This window comes from Diceros bicornis, chromosome 31 (assembly GCF_020826845.1).
Source record: "Diceros bicornis minor isolate mBicDic1 chromosome 31, mDicBic1.mat.cur, whole genome shotgun sequence".
In the NCBI taxonomy this organism is placed as follows: Eukaryota; Metazoa; Chordata; class Mammalia; order Perissodactyla; family Rhinocerotidae; genus Diceros; species Diceros bicornis.
Genome location: NC_080770.1, coordinates 7,236,055 through 7,262,621, shown reverse-complemented (window position 1 = coordinate 7,262,621; position 26,567 = coordinate 7,236,055). Strand labels below are relative to the sequence as shown.

The 26,567-nt window shown below is 52.4% G+C and overlaps 2 protein-coding genes and 1 long non-coding RNA gene across 7 annotated transcripts; 2 read left to right on the top strand and 1 right to left on the bottom strand.

The window, feature by feature from the left end:
• Positions 1-292: 292 nt before the first annotated feature.
• GAL3ST3 (galactose-3-O-sulfotransferase 3) lies at positions 293-7,633 on the bottom strand. 2 transcript variants are annotated; one of them, XM_058526360.1, is made up of 3 exons: positions 7,483-7,633; positions 3,873-4,109; positions 293-1,999 (listed from the first exon to the last, which is right to left on the bottom strand). In XM_058526360.1, exons 2-3 carry the CDS (start codon positions 3,995-3,997, stop codon positions 829-831), a joined length of 1,296 nt encoding a protein of 431 aa, XP_058382343.1. In that variant the 5' UTR covers positions 3,998-4,109; positions 7,483-7,633; the 3' UTR covers positions 293-828. The 2 variants fall into 2 exon arrangements, with proteins under 2 accessions (XP_058382343.1, XP_058382344.1); XM_058526361.1 differs by lacking the exon at positions 7,483-7,633 and having other exon boundaries at positions 3,873-5,528.
• LOC131394804 (uncharacterized) lies at positions 1,154-7,713 on the top strand. Of its 3 annotated transcripts, XR_009216234.1 has the most exons (4): positions 1,275-1,995; positions 2,330-2,652; positions 3,474-4,206; positions 4,692-7,713. It is a non-coding gene; the product is annotated as an uncharacterized LOC131394804 (long non-coding RNA). The 3 variants fall into 3 exon arrangements; XR_009216232.1 differs by having other exon boundaries at positions 1,154-1,995; positions 2,330-4,206; XR_009216233.1 differs by lacking the exon at positions 3,474-4,206 and having other exon boundaries at positions 1,293-1,995.
• Positions 7,714-10,574: 2,861 nt separating this feature from the next.
• Positions 10,575-26,383, top strand: SF3B2 (splicing factor 3b subunit 2). 2 transcript variants are annotated; one of them, XM_058526358.1, is made up of 22 exons: positions 10,575-10,725; positions 10,893-10,942; positions 11,449-11,526; positions 12,561-12,809; positions 13,025-13,075; positions 14,039-14,156; positions 14,716-14,816; positions 15,187-15,283; positions 15,478-15,569; positions 15,963-16,178; positions 16,332-16,469; positions 16,659-16,739; positions 16,935-17,162; positions 17,997-18,146; positions 19,110-19,199; positions 19,312-19,419; positions 20,454-20,561; positions 20,842-20,984; positions 21,074-21,175; positions 25,417-25,516; positions 25,621-25,806; positions 26,143-26,383. In XM_058526358.1, the coding sequence occupies exons 1-22, from the start codon at positions 10,593-10,595 to the stop codon at positions 26,212-26,214; spliced, it is 2,691 nt and encodes an 896-aa protein (XP_058382341.1). In that variant the 5' UTR covers positions 10,575-10,592; the 3' UTR covers positions 26,215-26,383. The 2 variants fall into 2 exon arrangements, with proteins under 2 accessions (XP_058382341.1, XP_058382342.1); XM_058526359.1 differs by having other exon boundaries at positions 10,576-10,725; positions 10,896-10,942.
• The last annotated feature ends 184 nt before the right edge of the window (positions 26,384-26,567 follow it).

Genomic DNA, 26,567 nt, shown 5'->3' with positions numbered 1-26,567 from the left:
TGCCTTGTTCACCTGTGTCCCCAAGTTACAGAGATGATTCTCAGTAAATGTTGAATTGAATGAAAATGATTTAGATTCTCTCAAAGGTAAATGTGTGGGCTGAGGTGCCCAGTCTGTGCTGGCGAGCCCAATCAAGGGGCTGATGAGGGTTGTGAGCCTCTGGGAAGGGCTGTGGAGGAGATTGATTGAGCCTGGGGCTCCATCCTCATGGTGACAGCCACCACCATTCTCGGGCATCTGGCTCATCCTCAAACACAGGGAATCTGGCTTTCAATGACTGACATACAACCTGCACATTTTAAAGACATTTTATTAAAAAAAGAAAAAACAAACAAACAAAAAGCCCAACTCAAGAACTCTCGGTTCTGGGAGTGTGGGAGCAGCTTAGGTCTGTGGGTAGGGTGGAACCTGGAAGACAGACGGTGTGGAGGCCTCTGATCCCTGGGAGGAGGAGCAAGAGACCGGGGAGGCTCACAGGCAGAGCGGCCTTTCCCCAGGGCTCAGCTCCTCTCTCTGGCCTGGGCTCATCCACTTGGAAAAGCCAGGAGGAGGGCTCAACCTCCAGAAAAAGGCAGGATGGGCAGTTCTGGACGAGCCTCAGACCTCTTGTCAAAGTCACTAACCAATTAGGAAGGAAGAGAGGGCGGCCCGGGGCTCGATCGGGCCTATCGGCACCCTCCCCGGAGGCGGGCTCAGATACGGAGATGCACCCCCAAGTAGGGCGCGGGGCTCAAGCTCCTGGGAAGGAAAGGGCCCTGATGGGGCCGGGCCTGGAGGCAGCCCTGGGCAAGACTCGGGCGGGCGGGGTAGGACCCAGACTCCCGCAGCTCAGTGGCCCTGGGGGCCGCGCGGCAGTGCCCGGATGGGCCGAGGCGGGGGATTGTCCAGGACCGGTTCGGGACGGGCGCGCACGCCGCCCCGGCGCTTCTGCTTGCGCAGCAGGTAGTTCGAGTACTGCACCTCGGGCATGGCCAGCTTGAGGCAAGCCTCGGTGGCCGGGCCGGCGCCGCCGCTGGGCAGGTCGTAGCCCATGATGTCCACCTTGCGGCTGGGCTGCCACGGCTGCAGCTGCTTGGTGCGGATCTGCGCGGCGGGCCGCAGCACGGGCTCGTCGCCGAAGCAGCGGCGCAGCAGGCGCTCGCGCGCCTCGCGCAGCTCTCGCGCCTCGCGCTCCACGCAGGCGCGGCCGGCGCGGGCCACGCGGCGCCAGAAGGTGGCGTTGAAGTGGTCGTAGAGGCCGGCGTCGAGCGCGTTCCAGGCGCGCGCCGCGCGGGCCAGCGCCGCGGGGATGGCGGCCAGGCGCGAGCTGGCGGCGCGCGCGTTGAGCTTGGCGTAGAGCACGTCGTCCAGGTCCCAGGCCAGCAGGCGCCGCAGCAGCACGAGCGACTCGTCGAAGTACTCGGCGATCATGACCAGTGAGAAGACCTCCTCCACCTGGCGGATCAGGCCCGCCAGGTAGGCGGCGTCGTCGCGCGGGCTGCGCTCGTTGTCGCCGCCCAGGTCGTAGGCCAGCGTGTTGTGCGCGAACATGGCGAAGTGCTCGCCCGCGCGGTAGTAGGCCTCGGGCGCGCGCAGGAAGGCCTCGAGCGACGCGTTGGGCACGCGCCGGAAGGCCGGGCAGTACTGGTTGTAGTAGCTGAAGAGCGACTCGAACATGGTGGCCGGCTCGCGCAGGATGGTGACATAGACGGTGCCCGGCGGCATGAGGCGCGCGAGCTCGGCGCGGTCGAAGCGCAGGTGGCTGGCCAGCACGTGCGGCGGCCGCGTGGCCGGGTGCACGAAGTGCGCCGAGAAGTTGCGTGGGTAGCAGAACTGGTGCTCGCAGCTCGGATGTGGCAGGGCCACCGTCAGGTTGTGGCGCTCGGCGAAGCGGAAAAGGATGTTCTGCACCGTCGTGCCCGCCGTCTTGTGCGTCTTCAGGAAGGCCACGGTCATGTGCTTGGGGCGCGGTGGAGAGTCCCGCAGAGGAGGGCAGCTCAGGGGGAACAGCTTGGGGTACCTGCAGGGGCCGAGGGGGGGGTGTGTGTGTGCAGGGAGGAGAGTGTGAGAGGGGAGCGGCTGGACCCCTGCCCAAGGATGCAGCCCCTTCTGGGCTCTACCCATAGAACAGTAGAGGGGTATTGTAGGCAGCCTCTAAGATGACCCCCAGTGATCCTTTCTGCCCTCCTGGTATTCATGCCCTTGATATTTCCCTCTCTCTGAGTATGGGCGGGACTTATTGATGCCGCTAAAGAATAGGGCAGAAACGATGGAATGTCGTTGGTAAGATTACATTATAAAAAAATTATAGCTTCTGTCTTGGTGTCTTTCTCACTCTCACTCTCTCTAGGATAACTCATGCAGGGGAAACAAGCTGCCATATTGTCAGCAACCCAATGGAGAGGTACCAGTGGCAACAGCTCCGGAGGAACTGGGCCCTCAGTCCATCAGCCTGTTTGAAGAACTGAAGGCTGCCAACAACCACGTGAGTGAACTTGGAAGAAGAGCCCTTCCAGTCAGGCCTTCGGATGAGACTGCATCCCCAGCAGCCAGTTTGATTGCAACCCCACAAGAGACGTTGAGCCAGAGGTACCCAGCTAAGCCATACCTGGATTCCTGACCCACAGAAGGGAGATAATCAATGTTCCATGTTTTCAGCTGCTGAGTTTTGAGGTAACTTGGCTACACACAAATAGCTAACTAATACAAGGACAAAGGCCCCTGGAGATCCTTGAGGAATTCCACTCTACAGATGTAGAAACTGAAGACCAGAAGGAGAAAAATCATTTATGTAATTTTGGCGACTCAGATAAAGTCACCAAATCCTCTTGCTCTGTCTTTCTCATTTTCACTCTTTCACTGGTTCCTCCCATTGCAGATGAGTAGCATGAGCTTTAAGGCAACCCATTTGTTATATGATTCTGTTAAGGCCTCTGGAGCCTCATTTATTCATTCAACAAATATTTTTTGAGCATCTGCTATGGGCCAGGCACTGTTCTAGGCTCAAGAAATATAATAGTATAAAAAACAGATGACAATCCTAGCCTTCATGAAGCTTTCATTTCTGTTTCCTCGTGCCTGCAACAAGGATTTTGGGGGTTACAATGACCTGTAAGTTCCCTTCAGACTTTGAGTCACTCTCCTGTCTCTTTTCTGCCATCCTAAGCATCGTGTGATGAGGACAACTCGATGCAACTTTGAGAATACCATTGAGATTTCCGGTCTGTGGCTGGTTTGGGCTCAGGATAATGTCGGCACAGATGCCCCTTCTAAATACCAGCAAATCATCTGGCAAGGGGGACTGGGCCCATTCACACCATTCTTATGGGCAGACCATGTAGAAAATGGGGAAGTTGATGTTCTGAGGGGTTCAGGGGTTTGTTGAGTTCACACAGTGAGCCAGGAGCAGGGTCACGGCTCCTGTTAATTGTCATCCGGTATCCTGTATCAGGGTGACTGGCTGGGTCACACTTACTATCATTCTCATTTTATAGACGAAGTAACTGGGGCTCAGAGAAGTGAGGGGACTTGCGCAGCACAACAGAAGGAGTGAGAAGTTGTTTGCAGTCCTTTGGAGAGGCGCTCAGAATGTGATGCCGTGAGAAATACTCGGGCTGGATTAGAATCCCCGCTTAGTCACTGACTAACTCTATGACCTGGAGCCAGTCACTCAGCCCTTCCAATGAAAACCAGCCCCTGCCCAGGGGCTCTAAAGAGAATGTATGGAAACCACTTTCAGAATAGAGGGAAGGAGCAAAGCCGAGCAGAAGATGGACTCTTCTGGCAGGTGGAAGGCATGGGAAGGAGAGCTCCCAGTTCTGTAGCTAACCAGCCCGCTGGAGGAACGCAATTCCCCTGGGCCCCGCCCCCTCACCGAGGCCCCGCCCCCTTACCAGCTGAGCTGCGCCCCCTGGTGGATAAGGAGGCTTAAGGTGCTGCACCCTAGCACCAACAGCAGGATTTTCCTGCGGCTGATCATCTTGGTGGCCTGCTGCAGGCGCTGGAGGATGGGTGGCATGATGCGGTACCCACTCCTGGACCAGCCAGGGCCTCGCTATCCAGGACTCCCTTCGCCGGCAGTCATGGGGGCTCTTGGGGCTCTGGTAGCAGGGCCAGTGTTCCTGAGAGGCCTGGCAGAAGAAGGAGGCAAACAGGTTTGCAGTGAGCAGAGGAGATGGGCTCCGGGCCCCAGCAGGACTGCTGCAAAGGAGAGCTCCAAAGAGTGGGGTGAGCAGAGAGGCCAGGAAGATCAGATTCCTACCTCCCGTTACCAAGACCCTATCTCCACACTGCTCCAGATAACCTAGTCTTGGGTGGAATTACAGGCTCTGGGGTGTGGCCAGCCCTTCAGGCTGTAGCCATTCCCTTCCCTGAGCCCTGTCTCTGCTTCTCTGCCTGCTCCTAATTCGTCTTTGTCTCGTGGCCATTCGTATCTGTTTCCCCAGTAGACTTGCCTGAGCACCAGGGCTTGGCTCAGAGCACGGAAGTCTCTCCTCTAGGACTCCTTGCCTGATTGCTTCATCCAAGGGTTGCTCTTGGCTCCCCAGAGACTGAGCTCCTCAGAAACACTGATCAGGCCTTCACCTTCTCGAGTCTCTGACGTAGGGAAGGGATCAATACTGCAGGCTTACTATATGTACTCTGTTATTACATACTTAATCCTATCTAATTCTCGCCACAACTCTAATATAGGTATTTTTCTCATTTTACAGACAAGGAAACTGAGGCTGTAAGAGATAATGCCACTTGTCTCTGGTCACACTGCTGGTATTAGCAGAATCGGGATTCAGATCTGCTCCTTCTGGCTCCAGAGTCCATGCCCTTAGACATTATGTGTGCTGCTTCCACAGAGAACTGATTTCCCTCTCCCTACCCTGGATTCGGGCAGTTCAGCCTGCTTTTGAGCCCTCAGCCCTCCTAGCTGGGCTCCTATGCTGAGGGCCCAAGACCAATAAATCCATGAAGGAAAGAAAGGAAGGACTTGAAATCCTGGAACCCTATCTGGTTTCCATCCCCAGACACCTGAAACCCTCGCCACCCCAGCAGCTGACTCTGCAGTGAGAGGTGCCTGGCCAAGGCAGTGGGATGGCAGCCTGGGAGGGGGGTTGGGGGAATACAGAGGGGCTCCTGCGTGCTGCCTGCTGAGAATCTCCAGGAGAAGGTGGGCCTGCATCCCAGGTGAGCAGCAGGAGTGAGAGGCAAGAGAAGGGCCTGGTTTCCGGCCAGTCACCTGTCCCCACACGAGTGTCTGGGCTCAAGAGCAGCCCGGCCCTTGGCAGCTTCAGTGGAAAGTCAACTTCAGCAGCCACGCCTGTCCCCTGGCTAGGGTGGGGTCTCTGTCTCAGGGGCCTCAGTCTCCACGTTTGTTTGGGTTCAGCTTGAGCCCCACGTACACCCCTCTCGAAAGGGGAGGGGTAGCCTGGAACCTTATGGGCATGTGCATGTGTGTGGAACTAGGACACCTGCGTCCCAGGAGGGGTGAGGTAATGTGAAAACTCTTTTGACCATCACCTTCTTCTGGGGCCCTGGGCTTGGCTCCCAGTCCCCGCCCCCCCTCCATTAATCCTGGATTACATTTAAACCTGTTTGGGTGGAAAGATGTCCTGGTGATGCCTTTTCCTTCTCCCCAGGCCCCATCATCTGGTTTCCTCCACCAGCCTGCAGACAGACTTAATCTGCCTGGAGCCGAGGAGGGTGAAGGGTCCAGCCATAGAGGGCAACCAAGGGCATGGCAGAAAAAGCCCAAGATGCCGCCCCTGCCGCATGCACACCTTCTTCCCTTTGTTACTCATCCTGCCTAGAGGACTTAGTGACCAGACTGAGAGTTTCCCAAGGCTGGGGGGCCAGCCTATTCCCACTTTTGCTAAACTCACTGAAACCACCCTATTTCTCAGAGGACTCTGGGTCAGCCAAGGAGGTCAAGCCTGGAGGGAGCTACAGTGGGCCTTTCCCTGGGAGACACTTCAACCAGGCCACACAGAGAAGGTGATGGGGTACTTGGTGGCCTCCTCTATCCCACTCCCCTCCATGGCTTAGCCCTGGGGACCCAGCCAGCCAGACCCCAGTCTGACGCCCACTTAGAACAGGGCATCATCAGTGCAAGAATTCCCTGGACCCCAGCCCTCCCAGGTGGGCACCAGTTTCTGTTTGGCCACGGTCAATGATGCGACGTTCATCACCTTCAGATACAGCCTGGCCCATTTCTGAGCAGCCTTGGCTGTTCAGAAGTTCTTTCTGGGACACTAGGATTAGTCTACTGCTGGTAGTGCCTTTCTCAGCTTGTCTCCTTCCACCTTCCACTCTGTATGGTTGCTAGCGCTGCCTTCCTAGGCCACATGGACCATTTTTCTCCATGACAGACCTTCAGGTATTTGAAAGCAGTAAGCCTGTCTCCTCTGGGTGGGCACTTGGCCAGCCTCAACATTCCAGGTCCCGAGGAGGGTGCTGCTTGGACACTGGAGGAGGCCTCCCTTCCCTGGCAAGTTCACTCCACAATGTCTCTTCTCCCTATGCAGTCAAGGCACTGGCACCTGGGAAGGGGGCCACCTGGGGCTAGGTTTCTATGTGTAATTTCCAGGCTGGTGTAGGGTGGGTGGCGGTCCGGGGCAGGCTTCAGAGCAACGGCCCTGGCTCCTGCACCTCACATGCTTCAAACTACTCCCCAGCCTCCCCCGTGTCTTCTCCACGAAGAGAGTTTCCCACAGCCGTCCCAGACAGGTCAGGGTGCCCAGCCTCATCAGAATATCAGTGCTAATTTTAGTCAGAACAGCCTACCTCAGGCTACTGCCCAGTTTTGCAAATTGCTTTTCTTTCTCCAGGGAACCAAAGAAGAAAGGGGATAGCTAGCCAGAGCTTTGAAAACTGGCCTGGACGCCCACCCACTCCCAAATGAACCCTTTTCTCTCTCTCCTCCAAGCTCTAGGGCTAATACTGGTGCCTTTAGAAGAGGAGGGTGCCCTGGCCTGGAACACCTGGACCTGACCGTTGGATGACCTGGAGACTCCATCCTTACTTGAGGATGGCACAGCCCAGTGATTAGGGAAACTGCCTAGGGCACTAGAGAGGAAAGGGACAAGGGCTGAGGGGGCTTCGAATTAGTGGCCTAGGAGATCAAATATCTTTCCACCTCCCTCTTTTTCTTCCCTTTTTCCCCCCAGCCGGCTCCAGGTCCCAACCAGCCCCCTCTCTCTGCCATCCACCGGGCCCGTCATTCCTGCCTCCGAATTCCCTTCATCCTCCTCTCTCCATCACTATCCCCCAAGCCCCCATTCCCTCAATTTTATTGCAACCTCTCCCAGGGATCCGGTCACCGGGGTCTGGTCACCATAGGAGATAGGCCAGATTCTCCCTCTCACCCCTCCCTCTCCCACTCCCCAGGGGACAGAGCGCCCCCAATCTCATGCTCTCCAGGCACTAGGCCCGCACGACACTCTCCCGCCCACCCCTCATCCCCCATCCCGATCTGGTCCACCCCCGCCCCAGGCCGGCCACTGCAGTACTCACGGCGCGCGGGCTCTGCCGGGGTGGTCGCCGGTCGCCGCTACCTCCGAACCCTTGTCCCGAAATCCGCTGCGGATGCGAGGGCGCCGGGGGCCCTGCGTGCCGAGTGCCGGTCGCTTTCCTCTCCGCGCCTGGATGGGATCAGGTGGCGGCGTCCGCTCGGCTCCGCTCCTCTCAGCTCTGCCCGCCGCCCGCCCCCCATCGCACACCGGAGGCGGGGCGGGGGCGGGGGCCCGGCCGCGCAGGAGGGGGAGGGAGAGGGGAGCGGGAAGAGGAGGGGGCAGCCTTGACTCGCAGACTGCCAGTTAACACTCTCCAGTGGCGTCTTCGGATGCAGGCATCTTCCCCGGGCAATCTTGCAGAGTCTGGATACCAATGTGACCAGCTCCTTGCCCTCACTCTACAGAAGGGGAAACTGAGGCCCAGAAGGTATCTGGGTACTGTGGCATTGCTAGGCGTTCCTGGGCTCGGCTGGTCAACCTTGGGCTGGCTGGTGGGTCCCAGAGGAGTTAGAGACACAGGTACATTTCCCAGCACCCACATGCTCCCTCCCTCCTCTCTTTCTCCTCTTTCAACCTCCAGCAGAGAAGCACAGCTCTGGCCCCTGGTCTGGTCCCATCTGCCCTCACACCCCTGGGAACCCCTTCCCTTCCAGCCCCTGAGGCAGCCCCCTGCTACTGACCCCCTCCTACTCTCCACCAGGACTCCAGACCCACTCACTTCCCACTAGAGCTTTAGTGGCCCTGGGACCCCTGCCCAGGCACCTTGTACTGGGAATCAGAGAACCCAAGTTCAACCCCGGTTGAACTTAAGTCCCAGAGTCAAGAGGCACCTCCCTGGGAAGGCTTCCAGCTCTAGAATGGGGAGCTGTTCTGAGACTGCAGAGAGGATACATGTGAAGGCTCTCTGTGAACTCCCATGTGTGTGGGGTGGTCCTGAATTTTCTACTGCCTTCTTAGCCCTTAGTTCCTACCACCTGGGAGCTGGGCAGGAGCACTTCCCAAAGTCACGCCAGACACCAAGAGCCCCGCATTTAGTTCTGGGGTTCTCATGGACCCCAGCTTTCTCCTGCCCTCTAGGCCTGGTATGACAAGGATCCTGGAGCTGGGGCAGCCACCCAAAGCTGCGACTGGAAGGGACTGGATTCCACTCCACAGCCACACAGGTAGGTATTGTGTGAGGGTCCTTGTTAAGGAGGAGAAAGGAATGGGGACTCTCAGAGTCAGGAGAACTGCTTGTGGTCCCAGTTTGACACCCTGGGCACGTCAGCTTCTCTCCGCCCCTCAGTCTTCTCCTATGCACAATGGGGGGGTCCTACCCTGCCTGGGTCCCAGGGCTTATGATAAAATGAGGCCCCACTTGGCCCATCCCTCCCTTTCTGGCCCTACTTACATTACGTCCTCACCCATCAGCTCTTAGTTTATCCTGCCTTAGAGACCCCCTTCCTGTTCCCCAGCACATACACATGCCTGGGGGCCTCCAGCCTCAGAGGAGCTGCCAGCAGCTCTCTGGTTACAGGGAGCAGAAAAACACTTCTTTTGGGTCAGGAATGGTTCTGCCTGAGTGGGCTGACCAGCTAGGGGGAGGGCACCATTCTTCTTTTGTCTGTCCGTTCTGGCTTTAGCTTCTCCTCTGAGAGTGTCAGGAGATTGGGATGGTGGCAGTGATGAAACAGGGAAAGGTCATGGTTTGGGGAGGAGTGAAGAGAATTTCCTAGCCAGGGCCGGGATGTGAGCAACAGTCCTGGCCCAGTCGTTTCCTCTGTCTCTCTTAAACCTCACCTTCCCTGGACCTGGCACCACATTTTCCCCCCCTGTTCCCAGTTACTCCTCTGTTGGGGGCAGTCAGTGAAATGGAGCATGCTGGAGAGAAGGTCTGAAGGGTGCGGGTGTGTGGGGAAAAAGAGACCACTTCACTTGAGTTTCCTGGCTCTGTTACCCGACACACACATACACACTCACACAGGCAGTGAACCTGGCTGTCAGTGAGAGGGCAGAGCTAGAATGGGAGAGGGACCTCAGAGCTAGTGGCAGAGGTGGGGAGAGAAACCGAATTGACAGGTTAGGGCAGGGAGAGGTGGAAGCTGGGCAGGCAAGGGCACCTGCCCATCCCTCCCTCAGGCGCACAGGCCACTGGTGCCGAGGAAGGGTGGACCCCACCTAGAGGCTGATGGGAACGAGGAAAGAAAATGTCCTGAGTTTATTTTCGAGACTAAAAGAGACGCAAATCCTGTCGCCAGAAAGACTGTTCCATTTGCTTTTTTTTCAGTAATCTTTTATTGAGCGCCTCTTGAACGCCAGGTGCTGCGCGACAGTAAAAAGACAAGATCTCTGCTCACGTTCTTGGGGATGGAAGAGGGGAGGAGGGGCAAGACTTCAAAGCAAATGGTGGAGGTTTGAACGTGTTATGGGAACTCCAAGGAAGAGAAGGAAAGCCGGAGAAGGCTGAGACGACATTTGAGCCAGCCTGGAAGGTGGGAAAAGGGGCTTTAGTGTGGCCCTTCCCCCAGGTTGGCAGCTGGAGCCCAGCCCGGGCGGCCCGCTCCTCTCCCGGCTCCGATCCCCTTTCAGCCCATTCAATCCTTGCCTGCGCCGGGGGTGGACGGGCAGACAATCAGACACTGTTTTATCACAGGCATCGGCTGCAACCTCCCGCCTGGCGCCCGCAATGCGCGGCCGCCGAGGGAATGAGTAGTTCGGGACTCCCCGGGGACGTAAGCGTCCGGACCTCTCACGCCTGACCAGGGAGTCGGGCCGGAAGGCTAGCGGTCTGCGCTCCGGCCGGTCCGACGCAGAAAGCACGCCCTCGGGGTGGGACCAGCTTTCCCCGCAGCCCCGCCCCCGCTCCGGCCCCCAGTGTTCCCGGGCTTGTGGGCGCGCACGGTTCTCCGGGAGTTGGGCGGGCAGAGGCCGTGACCTGCGTACTACAACTCCCAGAAGGCTTCGCGACCAGGCCGCCTAGGGACGGCTGCAGAACGCAGTGGGTGAGCCTCCATCCAAACGGCCTTCCAACCCGCGAGCGGACGTGGCGCACGGCGCCGCCGGAAGTCTCGGGACGTGTGCCTGCGGCTGGCCCGAGCTTCCGGGTTGGTCGCGCGCCTTCCTGCGGCTAAGATGGCGACCGAGCATCCTGAGCCTCCGAAAGGAGACTTGCAGCTGCCGCCGCCGCCGCCTCCTGGGCACTATGGCGCCTGGGCTGCCCAGGAGCTTCAGGCAAAATTGGCAGAGATCGGAGCTCCGATCCAGGGTGAGAAACACGGAGGTCAAGAGCCGGCAGCGTAGGCCTGCGGGGAAGCGGAGCCTGGTTACCCCGGAGACCCGGAGGCGGGGGGCGGAGGCCGGACGCTGGGGCCTGACTTGGGCCGGCTGGCCTGCTCGGCCTGACCTACCCTATTGATCCTGTGCTTTGCCCAGCAGGGAGTCGCGAGGAGCTGGTGGAGCGGCTGCAGACCTACACCCGTCAGGTCAGTGTTGGCAGCGGGACGTCAGGATAGGCCGAGCTTCTGGAGGAGACCTTCATGACCTCTCACGAAGAGCAGTCTTCGTTCTTTATGTACCTCAGCACGCCAAGTGGGGGCTTACTCTTTTTGCCTGTGCTTGCCTTTACCTGCTCTGTTGTAATCGCTTCTGTGCCTGTTCCCAGGTCCCTGCTCACGTCGAGTGCAAGAACAATGTGTCATTTGACTTGGAATTCCAGCACCTGTCTCATAGTAGACCCCCGGCAAATGTCTGCAGTAGAAAAATACTTTCTAGTTTATGGTCATATTTTTTTTCACAGCTCTTTGGGATTCCCATGCTACTGCCACTCATGGGATTACCCCTCTGTTCTGTACCTCTACCTTCTTCCCCAGTGCCCAGTCGGACCTCTGGCAGACAGGCACTGGGTAAATTTTGTTGAATGAATGGGAGCGAACGTGGTTTATTGGAACAGCTCCTCTTGGACCAACCTAGAGTCCTTTCTCTTTTGCAGACTGGCATCGTGCTGAATCGGCCGGTTCTGAGAGGCGAAGATGGGGACAAAGCTGCCCCCCCTCCCATGTCAGCGCAGGTGAGGAGGTTGTTCCACTTTATAAGATCCCTTTTGCTCAGGGTAGCCTTTTTTTTTACATGCAGTGTACTGTGGATGCAACTAGCAGATTGGGTAGGGGGGTACTGCGGTGATAGAATTGGGAGCTCTTCAGTTCTCTGGTGGTCCTGATCTTTGCCTCCTCCTCCAATGTCTGCTCCTCAAAATTCTACTTGTCATTTAAGATTCTGTTTAGTATTTGGAAGCCTGACTTGATCCTCCACCAGCTGGAAGTAATCACCCTCTTCTTTGCCCTCCCAGGGCACAGTTCCCATGTTATTCACTGAGACCTTAGAGCTCACTTCCTGATTTGATTTGATACCCTCTACATTTATTGAGTCATCAGGGCACACTGGCTCCCATTTATTTAAGTCCTCTCAACTTCCATGTTCTTTCTGATCCAGGATTTGACTCCTTTTCTCTAGAGCAGTGGCTCTGACGTGGGGTCCACTGACTTCTGTGTGGGAGATGAGGAGTCCCTAGATAGTCTTTAGAGGTCTCCTTGAATCTCCTGAAATTGTATGCCAAGTCTGTGTTCGTGGTATTGTTCTGGGGAGAGAGTCCATAGCTTTCGTTGGTTGGTGCCCCAAAGTTAGCATCCTCTTCTCTCGATACTGCTATCGAGTATTCTTTTCTTGAGTGCAAGAACTATGTATCATTTGACTTTGAATCTCAGCAGCTGTCTCATAGTAGATCCCCAACAAATGTCTGCAGTAGAGGGGCTGGCCCAGTGGTGCAAGCGGTTAAGTGCACGTGCTCTGCTGCAGTGGCCCGGGGTTCGCCGGTTCAGATCCCGGGCGCACACCAACGCACCGCTTGTCAAGCCATGCTGTGGCGGCGTCCTATATAAAGTGGAGGAAGATGGGCATGGATGTTAGCTCAAGGCCAGTCTTCCTCAGCAAAAAAAGAGGAGGATTGGCAGATGTGAGCTCAGGGCCGATCTTCCTCACCAAAAAAAAAGAACGGTCTGCAATAGATAAATACTTCCTAGTTTATGGTCATATTTTTTTCCACAGCTCTCTGGGATTCCCATGCCACCACCACCCATGGGACTCCCCCCTCTGCAACCTCCTCCACCACCCCCACCACCTCCACCAGGCCTTGGCCTTGGCTTTCCTATGGCCGTTGGACCCCGCCCTCCAAACTTAGGGCCCCCGCCTCCTCTCCGGGTGGGTGAGCCTGTGGCACTGTCAGAGGAGGAGCGCCTGAAGCTGGCGCAGCAGCAGGCAGCATTGCTGATGCAGCAAGAGGAGCGTGCCAAGCAGGTAGGCCAGGTGGCAGCCTGGGCCTGGGTCTCATCAGGGTCCTGAATGGGGAGTAGAGCCTCAGAGCTGGATCTTGGAGCCAAGCCTTCTGGGAAGGTCTGGACCACAGACTAGAACTTGGGCCCTAGGCTGGAGAAGGACCCCAGGAAGCAGAGTTGTGGCAGACTGCCCTGTGGGGTATTGGTGCTGGTATGAGCTTGTTTTCTTTTTTTAAGCAGGGAGATCATTCACTGAAGGAACATGAGCTCTTGGAGCAGCAGAAGCGGGTAATGCCCTTATCCTAACCTTTGACCCCATGGTCTAGTCTCTTGGCTGTCACTTCTAGTGCTTAGTGTCCAAAACAAGATGCACCATTCAGGTTTTCCATGGAGGTTACGTCATCCTCAACTGAGTTCCAGTATCTCCCAAATAATTCTCTCTTCCCTGTAGCTCAAGAGTTAGTAAACTATGGACTGCGGCCTGTTTTTGTATGGCCTGCGAGCTAGGAATGGATTCTATATATTTAAAGGACTCTTGGGGGGAAAAAAAAAAAAACTAAGTCTATACAGTAGTCCATACAACGGTCTATGAAGCCTAAAATATTTACTGTCTGGCCTGTTACAGAAAAAGTTTGCAGACCTCTGCTAGTCTTACATGGTATCATTTTAGGTACCTTAGAGAGGACTCTGGGCTAATTTAGTCATTTGTATCAGATTTAGATTAAACACGATAGATATAAGTTACAGAATGATACATAAGACATGCAGCCCCAGAGGTGGGTCGCATCGGTTGTTACCTGGTTGAGTTACTCAGGATTATTAGAAAATAATCATAAACAGCAACATACATGGAAATATTTATGAAGTACTGTCTTTGCCCAGATTGTGCTAGATCTTGGGTAGTAGATATAAGAAAAGAATTCATTGTTCCTTAGAAATAAATCTTTTGGGGAAGAAAACTCATGTTAAAAAATAGAAGGCAACGTTTAGCTAAATATTAAATTCTCTGCTAGGAACCAGAAGTTTCCCAGGGCTTTTCTTGGTGTTATTTCCAGGGGATTTCTTCTGTGAGGAGAGGGTGCCTCCATTTGGATCAGTAGCCTGGAAGTGTGGGGGTGGTGGGGATGTCAGAATTTGACTGCTACCTGATTGTTCTTGGGCCTATTCCCCGGCTGAGAGAATGCATTTGCCAGGGGCTGCCTGCCAAATGGATTTCCAAGCTGTGTCTCCACTCGCACTTCCCTCATGTAGGCAGCTGTGTTACTGGAGCAGGAGCGGCAGCAGGAGATTGCCAAGATGGGCACCCCAGTCCCTCGGCCCCCACAAGACATGGGCCAGATTGGTGTTCGCACGCCTCTGGGTCCTCGAGGTAAGACCCTGAAAATGGAAGGGAAGGACAGGAAGGCGATTAAAAATTTTTGTATTTGAGTATATATCACATAAAAAAAAGTACACAGGGGCCGGCCTCATGGCCTAGTGGTTAAGTTCGGCATGCTTCGCCTTGGCGGCCTGGATTCAGTTCCTGGGTGCGGACCTACACCACTTATCGGTGGCCATGCTGTGGTGGTGATCCACATACAAAATAGAGGCAGATTGGCACAGATGTTAGCTCAGGGCACATCTTCTTCAAGCAAAAAGAGGAAGATTGGCAACAGATGTTAGCTCAGGGCAAATCTTCCTTAGCAAAAAAAAAAAAGTACACATATTGTAAGTATACACTTCAGTGAATTTTCATAAAGTGAACGCACCCATACAACCAGCACCTGGACCAAGAAGCAAAACATCACCAGCACCCCAAAAGCCCTCCCAGCCTCCCTTCCAGCCGCTCCCTCCCACTAAGGATAAGCATCACCCTGACTTTTAGCAAGGAAGATAATTTTTAAAATGAGTCTTGTCTCTTCTGACATTGGATTTCTTTCTCCTCTCAGTTGCTGCTCCAGTGGGCCCCACCCCCACTGTTTTGCCCATGGGAGCCCCAGTTCCCCGGCCTCGTGGTCCCCCACCACCCCCTGGAGATGAAAACAGAGAGGTGAGACTGGTGATTTCTTCCTTAGGACAGGAGAGTGTGGTTTAGAAGGAGACTATGTCTGGATTTTTAGAAAATTTAGGGAAGAGAAATCTATTAGAGAAGGATTCTGAGAGAAGATGGGAGGACTTGTGGGGGGGTGGGGGAAGCCATACTTAGTTAAGACATTTAGGTAGGGCAGGAAGTAGAGTCTGGGACACATTTCTGGGGCAGGGTTCTGGGGTTCACTCTGAGGCCTGCTGAGGGATGACAGTCCACTTGGGGCTGTCTGCTGTTTACATCACGTGGCCTGCAGCTTTTCTAGAACAAGAAGTAGAAATTGGAGGAAAAAGGGCACTGAGCTCACCTCCTCCGCCTGGGTTGTTTCTGGCAGATGGATGACCCCTCTGTGGGCCCCAAGATCCCCCAGGCTTTGGAAAAGATCCTGCAGCTGAAGGAGAGCCGCCAGGAAGAGATGAACTCTCAGCAGGGTGAGTGTGTCGTCGTCGTGTCCCGAGGGGCTGCAGGGACAGAACGTGGAGAGGCTGAGGCCGAGTCTGCATGCCTCCTCCCATCCTGAAGGAGAGTGTTAGAGAGAAACTGGCTCTTGGTAAAGAGGAGTTACTTTGAGCAAGTGGCAGGGCACTGATGTGAGGAGACTGATGGCCACCTTCCTCCCTTACAGAGGAAGAGGAAATGGAAACAGACACTCGCTCGTCCCTGGGCCAGTCAGCGTCAGAGACTGAGGAGGACACAGTGTCCGTGTCCAAAAAAGAGGTATGAGATGGGGCTGGGTCTGGAAGGAATGGCAGGAGATGGGCTTTGGGCACTAAAATAACTCCCATTCTCAGTGTTCCATCAGTAGTAGCTGCTGTTGTGTGCCCCTTCCTGTCCTAAGCATCTTACAGATCTTTTTCATTCAATTGCTAATAACTCCCTTTGAGTTCTGAGTACTTTGCACGCCTGCCTTTTACGGCTGAAAAAGCTAAGGTTCTGAGAGGGGCAGTAATTTACCCAGAGGCACATAGCTTGAGAGGGGCAGAACTTTGGAGTCTGACTTCAAGACCTGTTTTCTCAGCCACTTGGGGAAATTGGGTAAGGAGGTTAGGGGTTGGGAGCAGGCATCATGCTTGGATTCTGTGAGCCAGTTGGTTTTCCTTGTTTTGACAGAAAAACCGGAAGCGTCGGAACCGTAAGAAGAAGAAAAAGCCGCAGCGGGTGCGGGGGGCTTCGTCTGAGAGCTCTGGGGACCGAGAGAAAGAGTCAGCCCGGTCCCGTGGCTCTGACTCCCCGGCGGCTGATGTTGAAATTGAGTATGTGACTGAAGAACCCGAAATTTACGAGCCCAACTTTATCTTTTTCAAGAGGATTTTTGAGGCTTTCAAGGTACAAGGAACAGCACGCTTTCGGGTGGCAGAGCTGAGCAGGGAAGGGGCAGGGATGGGGAAAGACAGAGTAAGGAGGGCATCTTCTCAGCGCCGGGTTCAGGAACTAGGGAGGGGCCCAGTGTGGGGGTTTCCACGTGGTCTGCCTCCTCAGCTCACTGATGATGTGAAGAAGGAGAAAGAGAAGGAGCCAGAGAAACTTGACAAACTGGAGAATTCCACAGCCCCCAAGAAGAAGGGCTTTGAGGAGGAGCACAAGGACAGCGATGACGACAGCAGTGATGATGAACAGGTGAGGCCCATGCCCTCCTGTCGGGGAGACACGGGCTCTGGGGACAGGTGGCTGAGATGCATCCAGTGAGGGACTGTGGTGAACTCTTACAGGGGAGAATCCCTTTGGTGGCTTAAGTTTTGGGGTGAGCTGGGCAGTCTGATTCATACCTAAGAGTCCTGCTCAGAAGCGATGATTGTTCTGTTCTAGGAAAAGAAGCCAGAAGCCCCCAAGCTGTCCAAGAAGAAGTTGCGCCGAATGAATCGCTTCACTGTGGCTGAACTCAAGCAGGTGAGACCCGAGATGATCCAGCAGGCCCTGGAGCCTGGTTGGGAGACCCCATGAGGAGCTCCTAGAACCCCATGGGGAGTTTTGCTTTGAAGGAGGCCTGGGTGACTTAGGTATGGGTCCTTTGAGGAAGAGAAGGAAAAAGCTTTAGACTTATGAGGTTGGGGCTTTCTAGAGGCGTGTTGTTGTGTTTTCCAGCTCGTGGCTCGGCCTGACGTTGTGGAGATGCACGATGTGACAGCGCAGGACCCCAAGCTCTTAGTTCACCTCAAGGCCACTCGGAATTCCGTGCCTGTGCCACGCCACTGGTGTTTTAAGCGCAAGTACCTGCAGGGCAAACGAGGCATTGAGAAGCCCCCCTTTGAGCTGCCAGACTTCATCAAACGCACAGGCATCCAGGAGATGCGGGAGGCCCTGCAGGAGAAGGTGAGGGCCTGGCTGGGACTCAGATCTGCCCTGGGGGATCCATGTTCTTAATAGCAGCTTGCTTCAAAATCGGGACCTGGTTCCCAGAACCCACCCACTTGTTAATTATCTCATTAGCCATTCTCTAGTTTAGAAGTCAGCAGTGCATATGACACTGGGTGGGAAGGGCAGTGGGAGAAGGACATCAACAGGAGAAAGGCAGACCTCACTCTGTTCAGAGCTAGCTCTCCTGCCCCACGCCGAGACTGCTGGTTCTGAGCAGCTCTGTTTTCCTCCGTCTCCTCGCCCCTCTGCCTGCACTTTGCCAGCTCTCTTTGATCTGCACACAGTGACTCCTTTCCCTGTGGGTTGCTTTAGGCCATGTCTGTAGTTCTCTGCTCCCAGTGTGAGCTGGATGCACTTTGTGGCTGGAGATTCATGGTGGTTGTGTAACTTCTTAAATTTAAAATTTTTAATTAAATACTTTGAGTAGGTAATACTTGCATGTAGTGCAAAAATTCAGGAGGTACAAAAATACCCGGTGAGAACTCTGCCTCCCAGTTAAGACTAGTCACCCACTTCTCTCCAGAGGCAACTAACGAGATCAGTCTCTTCATCACGTGGCTTGAAAAAAATTGATTGACGTGCATAGCTGAGGATGATTTCATATGATACACCTGTTTTGTTCAACATGGATTATGTAACTTGGAGGGGTTTGAACAGGAAGGATTTTGGTGACTTTTGGAGTGAGATAAACGAGGTTTCACTTTATCTCTTTTGGGAGTGGGGAGCCAGATCTCTTAAGAGTTGAACTTGGTGAATATCTCTTACGGCGTGTCTTCTGCCACTCTCCAGGAAGAACAGAAGACCATGAAGTCAAAAATGCGAGAGAAGGTTCGGCCCAAGATGGGGAAGATCGACATTGACTACCAGAAGCTGCACGACGCCTTCTTCAAGTGGCAGACCAAGCCGAAGCTGACCATCCATGGGGACCTGTACTATGAGGTCTGGGAGTGGAGCTGGGGAGGCCAGGCGGGGCTTTTGGTCGTGGCTATGTACCTCTTGGTCAGAAGGCCTTTCAGGCCCTCCCCTCAGCCTCAGAGTTGTCTCTTAAGTCCCCTTGCATGGATAGAATTTGAAATCTTAAAGTGAGGTGGTTTTCTGGAGGAGATATGCAGACCATGTCTTTGAAGTGATAATTGTTTATGATGGGTAGTGTAGGGACAGAGGGGCCAAGTGGCAGATGCTTTGGAAACTTTTTTTGTGTGTGTGTGTGAGGAAGATCAGCCCTGAGCTAACATCTGTGCTAATCATCCTCTTCTTGCTCGGCTCTGAGCTAACATCTATTGCCAATCCTCCTCCTTTTTTTTTTTTCCCCCCACAAAGCCCCAGTAGATAGTTGTAGGTCATAGTTGCACATCCTTCTAGTTGCTACATGTGGGACGCGGCCTCAGTATGGCCGGAGAAGCGGTGCGTCAGTGCGTGCCCAGGATCCGAACCTGGGCCGCCAGTAGTGGAGCGCGCACACTTAACCGCTAAGCCACAGGGCCGGCCCAAGGAAACATTTAATATTAAGGGTGGGAGAATAGTTTTTTTTTTTCCTGATCCTTGAAATATTAATCACCATGATATTATGGATTTTTGAGGTGGAGGGACCTTGGAGATCACCCTGTCGAATGCCCTCATTTTATAGAGGAGAAAGCAGCTCCTGAACTTGGCCGTGTCCTTGTAGTGGGTTAATGACAGCACTGGGAGTCTCGCCTTCCCCCTCCTTCCTGGCCTTTGTCCTGTCCCTCCTCTAGCCAGGGAAAGAAGTGATGAGAACCCGAGTGGGAAGTAGGGAGCCTCAGTGGGATTTTGTATCTGATGTGGGTAGGGACATCTATCCTTGTTCCCCTGTCCTCTCGCCATTGAGCTCCCAGTGTGTGTCTGGCGTCCACAATACAGCGGGCTCTGCTTTTTCCTCAGGGGAAGGAGTTTGAGACACGACTGAAGGAGAAGAAGCCAGGAGATCTGTCTGATGAGCTAAGGATTTCCTTGGGGATGCCAGTAGGACCAGTGAGTGCCAGTTACCTGACTGGGGAAGCAGAGAAGAGGGTGGGAATTGGAGCGGAAGGGAGACAAAGGGAGAGGGTCGGGCAGATGGTATCCTGTTCTCTTCTTCCTGCAGAATGCCCACAAGGTCCCTCCCCCGTGGCTGATTGCCATGCAGCGATACGGACCACCCCCATCGTACCCGAACCTGAAAATCCCTGGGCTGAACTCGCCCATCCCTGAGGTGAGCACTGTCTTCTTTCATTCTTAGCTGCCTCTGCTTTTTAACTAGAGGATGATTTGATTTTTTTTTCCCCTTCTCTCATTTCCCCTTCTCTCATCTCATGTGTCTCTTTTTTTTTAAAAAAAAGTAATGGTTTTTGTTTTTTAAAAAACCTGACATGGGGGCTGGCCCTGTGGCATAGCAGTTAAGTGCACACGCTCCACTGCTGGTGGCCCAGGTTCGGATCTCCGGCACACACCGACGCACCACTTGTCAGGCCATGCTGTTGCGGCATCCCACATAAAGTGGAGGAAGATCGGCAGGGATGTTAGCTCAGGGCCAGTCTTCCTCAGCAAAAAGAGGAGGACTGGCAGATGTTAGCTCAGGGCTGATCCTCCTCTCACACACACAAAAAAACCTGACACGCTCACCATAAAACAGTCAATCAGAATTGACAGGTACAAAGATGAAAATAAATCACCCACAATTTCACCACTCAGAAATAACCAAGTATAACATTTGGTGAATGTGTTTCCAGATATCTCTCTGATATATCTATGGATGGACAGATAGAAATAATTTTATCTCAGGAATGGCATTAGACTAGTTTTTAAATAAAAAGCATTAAATTAAAAAACAGACAACAGAGTCATTAAAGTGAAAAAGAAGTAATTGTGGAACTTCAGATAAAAATTTCTGTCCATTAAGAGAAATAGATTCTAAAAGCTTTTCAGAGGTAGGAAAAATCAGTAAGCAGTTGGAGTCATGATCTTTAAAGGACGTGTTTCAGTTTCAGACAGAATGGACTCTACCGTGAAGGCTGAGGTTATTAGCGTACTTTCTGCCTCTCATCTCCCCATCCTGTTGCCTCCAGATTTTTGTTGCTTACTACTTTTACCTTGTAATGCTTTATAACATTTAATTCCTCTCTGAAATCACAATTTCCAGAGTTCCCAGGTGTTAGTTCTGTACTTGGGAGCATGACTTTTCTCTGGGGTTCCACTGTTTGTTTTGGAGCTCAGGAGTGGAACTGACTTGCATTTCCTCTCTTGCAGAGCTGTTCCTTTGGGTACCATGCTGGTGGCTGGGGCAAACCCCCAGTAGATGAGACCGGGAAACCACTCTATGGGGATGTGTTTGGAACCAATGCTGCTGAATTTCAGGTATGGGCCATGGCTGGTAAGCTTGGTCTTAGTTAAGGTCATGAACTTTAGAGATGGTTGGTTTATAGCTTCGTTATCAGGGAGCTGGGTGTTGTAAGTTTCAAAGTCTGACAGGGCGTACATTTTCCTGAGATGTGATGCAAGCTCCCCACTGGAATATGAGCTCTCTGTGGGCAGAGGTCATTGTTTGATTACTCTTACATCTGTTCAGCCTGCAACAGCTTGACCCATAATAGGTACTTAGTAAATGTTTGTTGAATGAATGAGTGATCTCTTTCAGACCAAGACTGAGGAAGAAGAGATTGATCGGACCCCTTGGGGGGAGCTGGAGCCATCCGATGAAGAGTCTTCAGAAGAAGAGGAAGAGGAGGAAAGTGATGAAGACAAACCAGATGAGACAGGCTTTATTACTCCTGCAGACAGGTGGGGGAAGCAGAGTCGGCGTCTCTGAAGTGGTCTGTCTATCTTTGGGGGCCTTCTCTTTACTCCAGAGCTTGTTCCTCTCTCCACAGTGGCCTCATCACTCCTGGAGGGTTCTCGTCAGTGCCAGCTGGAATGGAGACTCCTGAACTCATTGAGCTGAGGAAGAAGAAGATTGAGGAGGCGATGGACGGGTGAGGGAACCAGGCAGGGCTGAGAGGGCAGGACTTTCTTGTCCTTTCAGCCTCTAGCTTGGCTGGCTGACCTTTGTTGTCCCTCTGCCCCTTTTAACAATTATTGAACACCAATCCTGTGCCAACACTGCTCTAGGCAGTGGAAAAGACAGGCGGGGCAAACAGTTCATCAGAGAACAAGATCATTTCAGATGTGGGTAAGACGATGAAGCAAAGGAAACTGGGTAATGGGATGTAGAGGGATTTGGGTGGCAGAGAGGCCTTTGGGAAGGCCTCATCGAGGAGGAGGTATTTGAGCTGAGAGCTAAATATTAGGAAAGAGCCAGCCACAGGATGATTGGGGCAGAAGGAACTGTAAGTGCAAGCAGTGCAAAGGCCCTGAGGCAGGCATGGGGCTCCCATAGTCATGCTCCCTTGTTAGGTATGTAAATGTGTAGGACTGTTAAGTCTTCTTTGATGAATTGACCCCTTTTTCATGAGATGATCTTCTCTTTGTCCAGTCTGTTCTTTGTTCCCTTTTTCCTATTTTCTTACTTTTTGGATTAATTGAACATTTTTTATGATTCCATTTTATCTCCTTTGTTGCCTTATTACCTCTAGGGCTTTGTTTTGTTATTTTAGTGTTTATAATATCCATCTTTATCACAGTCTACCTTCAAGTGATATTATACCACTTCCAGATAGGATTAAGAACCTTTCAATGGTATACTTCTATTCTCTCCTCCCAACTCTTGCAGTATTATCATACATTTTACTTTTACATGTGTTGTAAATCCTATGCTATATGGTTATTATTTTTGTTTAAATGGTCAATTATCTTTTATGTTTATGTTTTTTATTTTTGCTCAGGAAGATTCATCCTGAGCTAACATCTGTTGCCAGTCTTCCTCTTTTGTTTTTTTCTTGAGGAAGACTCGCTCTGAGCTAGCATACATGCCAATCATCCTCTATCTTATACGTGGATTGCCTCCACAGCACGGCCACCATTGAGTGGTGTAGGTCTGTACCCAGGTACGTAACCTGGGCCACCGAAGTGAAGCGCAGTGAACTTTAACCACTAGGCCATGAGGCCAGCCCAATCATCTTTTAGAGAGATTTAAATAATGAGAATCATATATTAACCCAGGTAATTACCATTTCCAGTGTTCTTTCATTTCTTTGTTTATATCCAGGTTTCTATCTGGTATCATTTTCCTTCTGCCTGAAAAGCTTCCTTCAACATTTCTTATTGTATGTCTGCTGGTCATGAATTCTTTCAGCTTTTGCAGTCTAAAAACTTCTTCATCTGTCCTTCGTTTTTGAAAGATGTTTGCCAGGTATAGGATTCTAGGTCGACAGTATTTTTTTCCTTTCAGTACTTTAAAGATGTTGCTCCAGTGTCTTCTTTCTTGCATTGTTTCTGACAAGAAATCTGCTGTCTTCCTTCCTTTGTCCTGTAAGTAATGTGTCATTTTTCTCTGGCTACTTTTAAGATTTTCTCTTTTTTGCTGTTTTGAACAATTTATGATGTGTAGTGCAGTATACTGGTATAGTTTTCTTCATATTTCTTTGCTTGGGGTTTATTAAGCATCTTGAATTTGTGGATTTATAGGTTTTTTTTTTTTTTTTTGGTGAGGAAGATCAGCCCTGAGCTAACATCCATGCCAATCCTCCTCTTTTTGCTGAGGAAGACCGGCCCTGAGCTAACATCTATTGCCAACCTTCCTCCTTTTTTCCCTTTTTTCTCCCCAAGGCCCCAGTGGATAGTTATCCATAGATAACTATCTATCTATGGATAGATATCCATAGATATCCATGTGTCATAGTTGCACATCCTTCTAGTTGCTGTATGTGGGACGCGGCCTAAGCATGGCCAGATAAGCGGCGCGTTGGTGCGCACCCGGGATCTGAACCTGGGCCACCAGTAGCAGAGTGCGCGCACTTAACTGCTAAGCCACAGGGCTGGCCCGGATTTATAGTTTTTATTAATTTTGGAAAAATTTTGGCCATTATTTCTCCACATATTTTTTGTGTTCCCTTCTCTTTCTCTTTCCTTTGGAAACTCCAATTATACGTGTATTAGATGTCTCAAAGTTGTCCTACTGCTCACGGATGCTCTTTTCATTTTTAAAATCACTTTTCTCTTTGTATTTCATTTTAGAAAATTTCTATTCCTGTGTCTTCAAATTTTCTAATATTTTTTTCTGCAGTTTGTGTTTTTGTATGTGTGTGTGTGAGAAAGATTAGCCCTGAGCTAACATCTGATGCCAATCCTCCTCTTTTTGCTGAGGAAGATTGGCCCTGGGCTAACATCTGTGCCTGTCTTCCTCTACTTTATATGGGATGCTGCCACAGCATGGCTTGACGAGTGGTGCGTTGGTGCGCGCCTGGGATCTAAACCCGCGAACCCGGGGCCACCAAAGCAGAATGCGCACACTTAACCACTACGCCACTGGGCCAGCCCTCTGCAATTTCTAATCTGATCTTAATCTCATCCAATGTAGTTGTCATCTCTAGCAGTGTGATTTTTCTATCTTCTGTGTCTCTTATTTAACTTCTTGAACATATGGAATACAGTTACAGTAACATTTTAATGTACTTGTCTGCTAATGCTAACATCTGTGCCAATTCTGGGTTGATTTAAATTGATTATTTTCCTCATTAAAGGTTGTATTTTCCTGTTTCTTTCCGCCTGTTAATTTTTGATTGGATGCCAGGCTTTGTGAAATATACCTTGTTGGGTCCAGGATGCTTTTGTTTTCCTATAAATCTTCAGCATTGTTCAGGGATACAGTTAAGGTACTTGGAAACAGTTTGAGTCTTTCAGGTTCGTTAGGCAGGTCTGAAGCAGTGCTCAGTCCTCTCCACCACTGAGGCACAAGACGCTCTGTATGCCCTACCCAGTGCCCTGGTAATCAGGAGGTTTTCAGTCTGTCTAGTGGGACTGGCACTATTCCCAGTCCCAAGTGAGCAGCAGGTACCGTTCCCAGTAATCCTTTCGGGTGGTCCTTTCTCTGGCCTTGGTAGTTTCCTCCTCACACACAGTACTCACCTGAGTAGTTGAGGGCGACCCTCTGTAGGTCTCTGGAGTTCCTGAGTCTGGGCTGCTTTCTCTTCTCCAGCACTCCGTCCTGTGATCTCTAGCCGCTTGGGCCTCCCTGCACTTGCAGCCTCATCCCTTTAACTTGTGGAGTCCTCTGGGCTCTACCTGGCTCCCCCTCCTCGTTCTGTGGCCGGCAGACTCTCTCAGTGCAGTAGGCTGGGCAATTGAAGGCCTTGCCTCATTTGCTACCTGTCTCTCAGGAATCAGTGTCCTTCGTTGCCCCGTGTCCAGTGACTTGAAAACCAGTTTCGTATATTTTGCCCACTTTTTGGTTGTTTCCGGTGGGAGGGTAAATCTAGGCCCTCCTGCTCCTTGTCTGGAAGCAGAAGTCTCAAGTTTTGCATATTCAAGGAAGAAAAAGCAAGAAGGGTACTGTGGCTGAGTGTAGTGAGCAGGGATTAGGTAAGGGACCAGATTATGAACCCTTTAGGTCATGGTAAGGAGTTTGGATTTTATTCAAATGATGATCAGAAGCCTCAGTGGGTTTTGAGCAAAGGAGGGACAGGATCTGAATTCTCTAAGGTGTTTGCCCTGGCTGCTGTGTGTGAATCAATTGTCATTTCTTCCGGGGAGGGTGGGGTTGAAGCCCTGGTCTGGGTTGATATTGGTAGATTTGCTCTTGTGTTTCCAGTGGAATCCTTGAACTAGGTGGTGAGACGGGCCGTGGATGGCTCTTGCACTATTGGAAGGGCTGGAAGTTGGAGTTCTATATGTTAGAACTCCAGGCACAACTTTGGGCAGGAACCGTTGTAGCCTGTTCTCTCCTGCTAGCTTCCCTGTAACAAAGTTCTTTTGGAAACTTTCAGCCTCTGACCCTTAGCCCTTCTTTGCATGTGGGACTCTTGTCTCTGATCCCCTAAACTTGGTTCAGGGGACCCCTTAACTCTGTCTGTACTCCTTCCAGGTTGTATTCCCTGGAATTAGCACACGTGCGCGCGCACACACACACACCCACCCACTCACACACCCCCACCGCAACTCAATTGTTTCTATAGGTCTCCATGACCTGCAGAAGCAGCTCAGGCATCATTTTTCCCCTGGGTGTCTTGGAATCTCTCCAGGGAGCTGGGTGGAGGTGCTGCCCGTGTTCCTTTTGCTTACCCTTCTGGAGACCCTTTTCCTTCTTCCGTTTTGGGCTTGACCCTCTCGTCCTTTGCAGAAGCGAGACGCCTCAGCTGTTCACTGTGTTGCCAGAGAAGAGAACAGCCACTGTCGGGGGAGCCATGATGGGATCGACCCACATCTATGACATGTCCACGGTAAACACTTGGAGGACACTGCTTTTGGGGCCAGGAAAAGGGGGCAGAAGCTAGGGCTTCTGAGCCTCTCTTTAGAGATGACAAGGCTCTGATCCCTTTTCCAGGTTATGAGCCGGAAGGGCCCAGCCCCCGAGCTGCAAGGTGTGGAAGTGGCCCTGGCACCCGAAGAGTTGGAGCTGGATCCCATGGCCATGACCCAGAAGTATGAGGAGCATGTGCGGGAGCAGCAGGCACAGGTGGAGAAGGAAGACTTCAGTGACATGGTGGCTGAGCATGCGGCCAAGCAGAAGGTAGGAGCTCACACGGGGACTGGTTGGGTGAGAGCCAGGGACCAGGGACTCCTTTTCCAGTGGAGTGGTGTCCTCTAGTGGTGAGAGTCAGGGAGAACTCAGTGCCTGCTGCCCTGAGATTCCTTGGTGCTGGAAACCTTGGAAATCCTCCGTGGGCTGCCCTCATCAAGGATGATGAAACTCAGGCGCAGGGAAGGGAAGAAGCTTATCCAATTCTGAGATTCCAGTTTCAGCACTTTTCCCCTGGACATATGTGGCTGTGTCAGGCTGCCCAGCCTTGTTTTGGGGATCAGTGAGTTAACAGTGTTGTAACCTGTTTCTCTTTCTCTCCTACAGCAAAAGAAACGGAAAGCTCAGCCGCAGGACAGCCGCGGGGGCAGCAAGAAATATAAGGAGTTCAAATTTTAGGTCCTCCTCACACACCCAGCCCCGCTTTAGGCCCTTTGCCTGGACGCCTGGGCTTCACACATGGGTCCCCATGAGCCAGCTCTCCCACGTTTCCCAAGGGCGTGTCATTTCATGTTCTTATTTTAGACCTGTTTTGTAAATAAAGCTGTTTCCCAAGGAAAGAGATGAATATGTAACAGTCCTGATCCTCCTTCATTTCCTTTTAGTCCCCTCCTGCGAAAGGGCTAAAACAGCCTTTTTCTACAGCTTCAGGGCTGCCCTAGGAACCAGGGGTGTGCACCTGTATCAGATGTTGCAGTTGAGACTGGTGATGAAGCCAAAGCCATGCTGCAACTGTGTGCTGTACCACTGCC

Bases quoted from the DNA above. Each gene is read 5' to 3' on its own strand.
- GAL3ST3 (XM_058526360.1), bottom strand. From the start codon at position 3,997: ATGCCACCCATCCTCCAGCGCCTGCAGCAGGCCACCAAGATGATCAGC. The intron at 2,000-3,872 runs GTAAGGGGGCGG...CGGCCCCTGCAG, and splicing joins CAGGGGGCGCAGCTCAGCTG to GTACCCCAAGCTGTTCCCCC.
- SF3B2 (XM_058526358.1), top strand. From the start codon at position 10,593: ATGGCGACCGAGCATCCTGAGCCTCCGAAAGGAGACTTGCAGCTGCCG. The intron at 17,163-17,996 runs GTGAGGGCCTGG...GCCACTCTCCAG, and splicing joins GGGAGGCCCTGCAGGAGAAG to GAAGAACAGAAGACCATGAA. The intron at 20,985-21,073 runs GTGGGGGAAGCA...CTCTCTCCACAG, and splicing joins TTTATTACTCCTGCAGACAG to TGGCCTCATCACTCCTGGAG.